This window comes from Triticum dicoccoides, chromosome 3A (assembly GCF_002162155.2).
Source record: "Triticum dicoccoides isolate Atlit2015 ecotype Zavitan chromosome 3A, WEW_v2.0, whole genome shotgun sequence".
NCBI classification, from domain to species: domain Eukaryota; kingdom Viridiplantae; phylum Streptophyta; class Magnoliopsida; order Poales; family Poaceae; genus Triticum; species Triticum dicoccoides.
In genome coordinates this window covers 178,977,708-178,987,166 of record NC_041384.1, presented here as the reverse complement: position 1 = coordinate 178,987,166, position 9,459 = coordinate 178,977,708, and the positions used below count along the sequence as shown (strand labels likewise).

The 9,459-nt window shown below is 44.7% G+C and overlaps 1 protein-coding gene across 1 annotated transcript; it reads left to right on the top strand.

The window, feature by feature from the left end:
- Window positions 1–2,488: 2,488 nt before the first annotated feature.
- Window positions 2,489–3,542, top strand: LOC119271450 (heavy metal-associated isoprenylated plant protein 43-like). Its single transcript, XM_037553281.1, has 3 exons — window positions 2,489–2,587; window positions 2,715–2,790; window positions 2,875–3,542. Exons 1-3 carry the CDS (start codon window positions 2,579–2,581, stop codon window positions 3,291–3,293), a joined length of 504 nt encoding a protein of 167 aa, XP_037409178.1. The 5' UTR covers window positions 2,489–2,578; the 3' UTR covers window positions 3,294–3,542.
- Window positions 3,543–9,459: the final 5,917 nt, after the last annotated feature.

Here is a 9,459-nt window from a genome sequence, read left to right as displayed (position 1 = left end):
TTCCCTCCTCCCTCCTCCTTCCTTCCCCCTCCGGAAGATATGGAAGGGGGAGGTCGAATTGGGGTGGCGCCCAAGTAGGATTCCTCCTACTTGGGGCACCCCCTTGGCTGCCCTCCTCCCCTCCAACCTATATATATGTGGGGGGGGGCACCGCTAGAACACACAATAACGATTGTTAGCCGTGTGCGGTGCCCCCCTCCACAGTTTACGCCTCCAGTCATATTGTCGTAGTGCTTAGGCGAAGCCCTGCGCAGATCATTTCACCATCATCGTCACCACGCCGCCGTGCTGACGTAACTCTCCGTCGACACTTTGCTAGATCAAGAGTTCGAGGGACATCATCGAGTTGAACGTGTGCAGAAATCGGAGGTGTCGTACGTTCGGTGCTTGATCGGTCAGAACAGAAGAAGTTTGACTACATCAACCGCATTGTCAAACACTTCCTATTTCGGTCTACGAGGGTACATGGACACACTCTCCCCCTCTCGTTGCTATGCATCTCCTAGATAGATTTTGCTTGAGCGTAGGATTTTTTAAAAAATTGCATGCTACGTTCCCCAACAAAAGGGGACGAATTCATGTTGATCCATAGCTTTAGCTAAAGTGATCTCTTTGTTGATGACAAATGAGAAAAGCTCGGGGAATTTGTGTTGCAGTGCTTCACCCATCCATTTGTCTGTCCAGAATAATGCAGTGTCTCCCCTACCAGGCTTACAAGTAGTCTGGTTTTTGAAAGTGGGCAAAGTTTTGAGAATAGCTTTCCACCATAATGAGCCCACCATCTTCTCTCCTGGTAGACTGTTCTGATAATGAGTTTCCCAAATGATTTTGACCTAGGGTGTATCCTCTTTGTTGTAGAACTTATGTAAGAACTTCATGAGGAGTTCCTGATTATGAGTGTGGACATCCAGAACACCCAAGCCCCCTTGTGATTTTGGTTGACATACCTTCTTCCATGAAATAAGTACCGATCCTCTTTCTTGGATACCAAATTTTCTCCGAAACAATTCATGAGATAGGAATTGATTTGCTTGATTACTGCTTGAGGTAACATTAAAGTGCACATGAAGAAAATTGGCATACTGTAGAAAACTAATTTAATGAGGGTGAGTTTGTCTCCTATAGATAGCAGAGTTGAGCATCCAAGCAGTCTGTTTTCAATCCTCTTTAACATAGGTACAAAGTCTTCCACTCTTGGTTTTGTGTAACAGAGAGGTAAACCAAGATAGGTTGTTGGGAAGGGTACCAATTTTGCAACCTAGAAGGTTGGATAATGCAGCGCGTTTAAAGGGAGATGCGCTAGTGCTACGTGTGTATCTGTAGCGTGTTTGACCTGCACGCGCTACTGCTATTAGCATTAGCGCCCTTTTTTAACAATCGCTATTGCTAAGATTCTGTGTACAAGGTTTTCCCTAGTAGTGCCATCATGTCCATAGGTGTGTTGATAGCAATGAGGATTGATTTGGAGTAATTTACTTTGAGTCCAGAATATTCTGCATAATGAATTAGGAGGTTCTTGATGTGTTCCAATTGTCAGCCATCAGCTTTGGCCACTAAGATGGTATCATCAGCATACTATATGATGGAGAAATCTGTGCAGGATAGGTGTGTGATTGGTGTCTCTGTCAGGTTGTTGTTCATGGCCTCATTCATCATGGATTGAAGGACATCAATAACAATCACAAATATAAGGGGTGATAGAGGGTCAAGGGCCACATGCGTGCCCTCCAGGCCATCCAAATGGACAAAAAAGAACATTTTTGTTGTCTGTTTGGGCTGGCTGGTTGGAGTTGCCCTAATCAAGAAAAGAAACCCTTCATTGTCTTTGTTGCGTCGTTACCTTTGTAGGTGACAAATTTATATTTATCCTTCTCTCCAACTTGAATCGTGATCAAAGTGTCATGGATTTTAGAAGAGAGTGGTACCCCTCGAATTAAAACTCCAGTTTGGATGGGTTTGGGGATCCAATCCTAGCAGCTGATCAACTTGTTCACAGAAAAATTCAAACCGGGAATTCTAATGCAATTGCAACACCTTGTATTGATAACCAAGTCCTTCTACCAGCAGTTAGAGCAACGACTAGCATGACCAAATCCTAGCCAATGGTACAGTGGCATTTGAGTTGACTTAATTTCTCAGTTGCCACCGTATGCAACTTGCGGAACGTTCCTTGATTTCCTCGGGTACATACACGGAATTGCCGTCTGTCGTTCTCATGATTGAAAATGCAAGCGTGTTGGAACTTTGAAAGGCCCACGGCTTTGACATTTCCACGGATGAAAAAACATAAAAAAGGAAGACGTAGACTGACCAATTCGGTTAGGAAGCTATGGTATATCTACGGTCTCAAAGAATTCTTTCGACCAGTAGCAGCGGAGTGGTTAGATTAAACACATCTAGTAGGAATATACTCCGACGATTACGACCAATTCCCAACCAATATGGAGGTTGCTGAGTTGACTTCAGATCATATATAAACTGACTTGGAACGAGGCATTTCTCACATAACTTCAGACAGCGCCTTGCTCTGCACACTCAGGAGTCCGCGTCGACCTCAGATCCAAGACTAGCTCACACCATGTCTAAGGTAATTGGCGACCATATTCTTCGTTCTGCTTCGCTGTCTTTCGAGGGTGTAGACATGCCGTTACGATCATGAAAACATTTGTAGTACTGAATTTATGCTTGTGTTTTCGCTTTCGAATGGCCTGCAGAAGATTGTGATCAGAGCCGATCTCGTCGGCAAGAAGTGCACGAGTGGGATCCTGTCAATCGTTTCCAAGCTCGAGGGTATATCTCTCTCTGACTCTCTTCCTCCCTGTATATCCTGCACCGCTTGCTGCTTCTCTTTACCGAATGTACGTGGCCCTCCAGGGATCAAGTCCATGGTGGTCGACGACGACAAGTGCACGCTGACGGTGGTCGGCACCGTGGACCCGGTGTGCGTGGTGCACCAGCTGAGGAAGTCGTGCTACGCCGCGTCCATCGTCAGCGTGGAGGACGACAAGCCCAAGGAGAAGAAGACCCCCTGCCAGGAGGCCTGCGAGAAGGCCTGGAAGGACAAGTACGAGAAGGCCTGCAAGGAGAGGTGCGAGAAGGCGTGCAAGGAGCCGTGCTGCGACGACTGCGGCGAGAAGGGGACGCCGTACGCCGGCCACGGGTACCGCTGCACGCCGGGCTGCTACTCCAGCCCCTGCGGCCTGCCCAGCTGCCACTACTACAGCTCCGGCTATGGCTACGGCTACGGCTACGGCGTGCGCGCGCCGCCCCTGGGATACACCTGGTACGAGTAGAGGTCCCCCGGAACCGGAGGATGATGCGCCATGCGCCGCCCAGGGGCACTGTCATGGCGCGTATGTACCTGGAATCGTTACGATTTTACCATGTGTGTGCCTGTGTGTTTGGTTCCGTAGTTCATATGCTTTGTGTCACGGTTGTTGGCTTGCTGCAGTTTGCTTTCTGTACGGCGATGATTCCCTGGTTACTTCAGTCTTAGTACTCGGCAGTCGGCACTCGGTTGTTTCTCATAAACAAAGTGAAAACCCAGAAAAAGATTATTATATGAAAACGAACCGAAGAAATTGGTCACGAATCGTTGCCCCGTCACGCCCCCGACACTACTAGGTCGCCAGCCCCCACTGCCTTGTTCAGTTGGTGGAGACTTTAATATTATTATTAGGAATTGCAGTGAAAAAAAAACTCAATGAGCCTAATCATTGGAGCTTTGTGCTTGATGCTATCATTGGGCATGCAGGACTTGAAGAAATACCATTAAATGGTAAACGCTATACCTAGGCCAATAATTTAGCTGACCCAACTTATGAAAAATTTGATCGGGTCATGTGTTGTCCTGAATGTGAGGAGGGATATCATCTGTCGGTACTTCAAGCTTTTGCTAGAGAAGTCTTTGACCACACTTCTCTATCCCTTGACACTGGAGAACATCCTAATGAAGTTCTAGATTTGAGAACTCTTGGGTGCTAACAGAGGGATTTACAGAATTTCTGTGTAAAGTTTGGAGTGAAACCTACCATGGTGACAGTTTAGAAAAATGTCAAGAAAGATTAAGAAACTTGAGGAAAAAGGTTAGAGAGTGGAATAAAAATGCAGATGCTTGGTACAGAAAAATTAAGATTGAAATCATTGGCAAGCTGGATGTCATAGATAAGAATACTGACGTCATGGGGCTTACTATTGGAGATAGATAGAAGCAAAAAAAGACTTAAGAGAACGATTGGCCAGAACTTTAAAACAAGAAGAAATGAAATGGCTTCAGAGATATAAGGATAAAGAAATTAAAGATGGAGACATCAATACTAGATATTATCATGCTAGGGTAAATGGTAGAAGATGTAAAAATAGAATCATTTCCTTGGAGCGGGATGAAGGAACTATCGAGGGAGAAGATTTAATTAATGAAATACATTACTGACTTTTATAAAAATCTTTTTGGGCAACCTGATTGCTCACAAATATCTCTACATCTACATGACATTTCTCAAATACGTGCATATGTTGCATAGGAATTAATTAAACCCTTCTCTATGCAAGAAATTCATGATATTGTGTTTCAAATGAAGAAAAACAAATGCCCGGGGGCAGATGGGTTCCCTGTTGATTTTTATCAGGAATTTTGGGAGTTAGTTAAGTGAGATGTGAAAGGGCTTTTGGATGATTTTGCTGAAAGAAAACTTGATATTGCTAGACACGATTATGGAACCATCACCATTGTGCCAAAAACTGATGATGCCAAAGAAATTCAGAAATTCAGACCCATTTGTCTTTTAAATGTTAGATCAAAATTATTACGAAGATTTTAATGAATGGACTTAGTAGAATTGTTTTCTTGTGATCTCTAAGACACATACTGCTCTATGTCAAAGGGAGATATATTATGGAGAGGGTAAAGTGTTGCATGAAGCATTGAACTCTATTCATCATAGAAAACAAAATGCACGCTTTTTAAAAGTCGACTTTACAAAAGCATATGATAAAATTAAATGGCCATTTGTGATCCAAATGTTAAAGATGAAAAGATTCCCTGATAAGTGGTCTGATAGGGTTGTGATGACCATGAGAGGGGGTAATGTAAGAGTTAAAGTTCATGATAAGATTGGTCCCTGTTTTAAAACCTACATGGGGCTTAGGCACGGAGTTTGTAACGCCCCGGACATACCCGCCGGTGGTCGTTACTCCTGGCGGGATCTAGAGTGGCCCCACAGATCAATACTAGTTTTTCTGCGCACTTTGTCCTCACTCGTCCGCACTGAGCATGCTTAACTTTAGAGTTCTGTCCGAAAGAGCTCCCGGAAAAGAAGGAATTCCTTATTGATATGAGTAGTCTATCATCCCTATTAAGCCAGGCTATCACATACACCCCCACTCAGAGGAACCGACGTCCTCGTCGGGCCACAGGAACGTTCCCTCTTGGCACATATGTCTGTGCATCCAGTCCAGTACATGTACCATGTAGTGTGCCACGACGGGTCACAAACGTCATGAACAAAATGACCGTGCACCTGTCTGCAAACATCCGTGTAACTGCGAGCTCGGCTCTGATACCAACTTGTAATGCCCCGGACACACCCGCCGGTGGTCGTTACTCCTGGCGGGATCTAGACTGGCCCCACAGATCAATACTAGTCTTTTTGCGCACTTTGTCATCACTCCTGCACACCCGGGAGCACTTCCCGGTCGGTCACCCATGCTGAAATTACTGCAAGCTGAGCACGCTTAACTTTGGAGTTTTGTCTGAATGGGCTTCCGAAAAAGAAGGAATTCCTTATAGATATGAGTAGTCTATCATCCCTATTAAGTCAGGTTATCACAGAGATGCTCTGTCCCCCTTACTTTTTGAGCTAGTGGCAGATGACCTAGCTGCTATTATGGGAAAAGACAATATAAATGATTTTGTGAAAGGGGTGCATGTTGAAAACATTCCTCATGGAGTGAACATGTTGCGATATGCTGATGATATTATTTTCCTACTACAATATAATATTTACTACGCTAGAAATCTAAAATTTAATTTAGGGGCTTTTGCGTAGATGTCTGGTCTCACAATCAACTTTCATAAGAGTTGAAAGCACAAGTGCTCCCTGGGTGATTTTGGTAATTAATGTCAACATATGTCTTGTTGGACTAATGCTTCTACCTAGTATGTTTCAGATAAGTTCAACAATGGAGTGGCATGGACTAGAGGATGTGGAACCCCTTCAAGATGCTGAGGACAAAGAATTGGCTCAAGCTCAAAGCTCAGGACTCTATATTTTATTTTAGTGATCCAAGATCACATTGAGTCCATAGGAAAGCCAATACTATTAAGAGGGGATGAGGTGTTGCTCAATGGCTTGCTTGCTCAAAGTGCTTAGTGATATGCTCCAAAACCCTCAACCACTTTCTCATATCCACATATGTCCCAAACCAATAGTCAAACTCGGCCCCACAGAAACTTTCTATCCGGCGCCACTGAGTTCTCTTGACATAGCCACTGCCAGAAACCCTAATCAATCTGGTCTCACCGATGGGATCTCGGTCTCACCGAGATGGGCTTGCAAACTCTCGGTTGCCTATTGTAATAATTTCGGTCCCACCGAGACATGCAATCGGTCCCACCGAGTTTGCTTGGCCAACTCTCTGTTTTGCTTATTACCCAAATCGGTCCCGCCGAGTTTGTGTAATCGGTCAAACCGAGATGAGGCTTTACCCTAACCCTAGCACATCGGTCCCACCGAGTCGATTATATCGGTCCCACCGAAATGCCTAACGGTCACATTTTGAACTAAATCGGTCCGACCGAGTTTCATGATTCGGTCCCACCGAGTTTGGTGATTTGTGTGTAACGGTTAGATTTTGTGTGGATGCTATTTATACCCCTCCACCCACTTTTCATTCGTGGAGAGAGCCATCAAAACATGCCTACACTTCTAACATACATTTTCTGAGAGAGAACCACCTACACTTGTGTTGAGGTCAAGATGTTCCATTCCAACCACATAAATCTTGACCCAAGTTGCTTTCCACTCAAATCATCTTTCCACCAAATCCAAATCCTGTGTGAGAGAGAGAGAGTTGAGTGTTGGGGAGACTATCATTTGAAGCACAAGAGAAAGAAGTTCATCATCAACACACCATTTGTTACCTCTTGGAGATTGGTGTCTCCTAGATTGGTTAGGTGTCACTTGGGAGCCTCCATCAAGATTGCGGAGTTGAACCAAGGAGTTTGTAAGGGCAAGGAGATCGCCTACTTCGTGAAGATCTACCCAAGTGAAGCAAGTCCTTCGTGGGCGACGACCATGGTGGGATAGACAAGGTTGCTTCTTCATGGACCCTTCGTGGGTGGAGCCTGTCGTGGTTCTAAGCCTGACAGTAGATGGGGGGTAGGGATGTAGAGGCAAGATCCTAGCTATGGAGGAGTTGTACACGCGAGTTTTACGAGTTTAGGCCCTTCTCAGAGGAAGTAACAGCCCTACGTCTCGAAGCCCAGAGGCGGTCGACTGGATTATATGCGTGTGTGTTACAGGGGGTTCGAACCACTGTCCCTGAGGAGGGGGGGTGGCTTATACAGAGTTCGCCAGACCCCTCTCGCCCTCAATTACAAAGGGTTTAAGGTACATAAAGATGGAGACATTACTAGTAACGCCTGTATTTAGGTGCTATAAATGACAATTAAGCCTACAAATAAATGCTCGACCCAGAAACTTATGAAAATAGAACAAACCTGCGGATGGAGCTCGATGATATAATGGCCAATGAGGAGCTCTTATGGCTCCAACAATCCAGTGAGAGATGGTTGCTAAAAGGGGACCAAAACACGCCTTTTTTTCATCGTGCGGCCAATGGTAGAAAACGGAAAAACACTATTCACTCCTTCGCTGATGGCGAAACAGTGATTGAGGGCACAGATAACCTACTGGCTCATGCCACAGCTTATTATAAGAATCTTTTCGGACCAGCCAGGGGAAACATTTTTCACCTATCCGCGGATACCTGGTCGGAAGAAGAGAAACTAACAAAAGAGGATAATATACTCCTGACCAGTGAATTCACGGAGGAGGAGGTTAGAAACGCATTATTTGGCATGGATAGCAATAGGGCCCCCGGCCCAGATAGCATCCCAGCTGAGTTCTACAAACACTGCTGGGACTTTGTTAAAACAGATATTATGCGCTTGTTTCGCGCTTTTCACAATAACACCCTGGATGTGGAACGTCTGAACTATGGGGTGATAACCTTGATACCTAAGACCAATGGTGCTAAGAAAATACAACAGTACCGCCCCATTTGCCTACTTAGATGTCCTTATAAGCTAATTACTAAAGTAATGGACAATAGAGCAGCCATCTTTGCTGATAAACTTATTAGCAAACACCAAAATGCTTTCATCAAACATAGAAATATCATGGATGGGATCCTCACTCTCCATGAGATCTTGCACCACACACACCATAAGAAGAAAGTTGGGGTAGTCCTGAAGTTGGACTTTGAGAAGGCATATGACAAAATTAATTGGGATTTTCTCCTTGAGTGTCATAGTAACAGAGGTTTTGGTGAAACCTGGTGTGGTTGGGTGAAGAAGATACTAACTAATGGCACAGTCAGCATTAAGTTGAATAATGTGACTGGGCCTTACTTTCAAAGCCACAAGGGAGTGCGCCAGGGCGACCCTCACTCCCCTTTTTTATTTAACCTTGCGGTGGAAACCTTGTCTAAGATGATTCGCAATGCTCAAAAGGAAAAGATGATAACTGGGTTGGCCCCAGATCTCATTGAAAATGGCGTTGCTATTCTGCAATACGCCGATGACACGGTTATTTGTTTTGAACATGATGAACAAGCCGCTGTCAACCTGAAACTTCTCTTATATATCTTTGAACTTATGTCTGGCTTAAAGATTAACTTCCTTAAGAGTGAAATCCTGTGTGTGTGTGGAGACAACAACATCCTGGCAACTTATGCGAACATCTTTAATTTTCAAACTGGTCACTTCCCAATGAAATACTTGGGGGTCCCTGTGAGCTACTCAACTTTGCGCAACCTGGACTGGAACTTTGTTGATGATAAATTCCTTAAGTGTTGTGAAACCTGGATTGGTAACGCTGCATCCTCGGGGGGAAGACTCATTCTCCTGAACTCCTCCCTGTCCAGTATTGTGTACTACTACATGGCAATGTTCCTACTCCCTAAGATGGTGATCTACAAACTGGACAGACATCGTAAAAAATTCTTTTGGCAAGAAACCAACGGCAGGAAACGTCATCACCTTGTCAAATGGACCGGGATCTATAGGTCTAAGAAAAAAGGGGGTTTGGGGGTGAAGGACTTACATAGACACAATATAAGCATGCTAACTAAGTGGTGGTGGAAACTTGAGACTCAACAAGGGCTTTGGCAGGATGTTATCCGAGCCAAGTACTTGAAGAGAGACATTGTTGCCTCGGTTCGATGCAAATTTGGCGA

What these genes read in the sequence shown, in the direction of transcription:
- LOC119271450 (XM_037553281.1), top strand. An exon ending in AATCGTTTCCAAGCTCGAGG is followed by an intron (nt 2,791 to 2,874) that starts GTATATCTCTCT and finishes GTGGCCCTCCAG; the next exon opens with GGATCAAGTCCATGGTGGTC.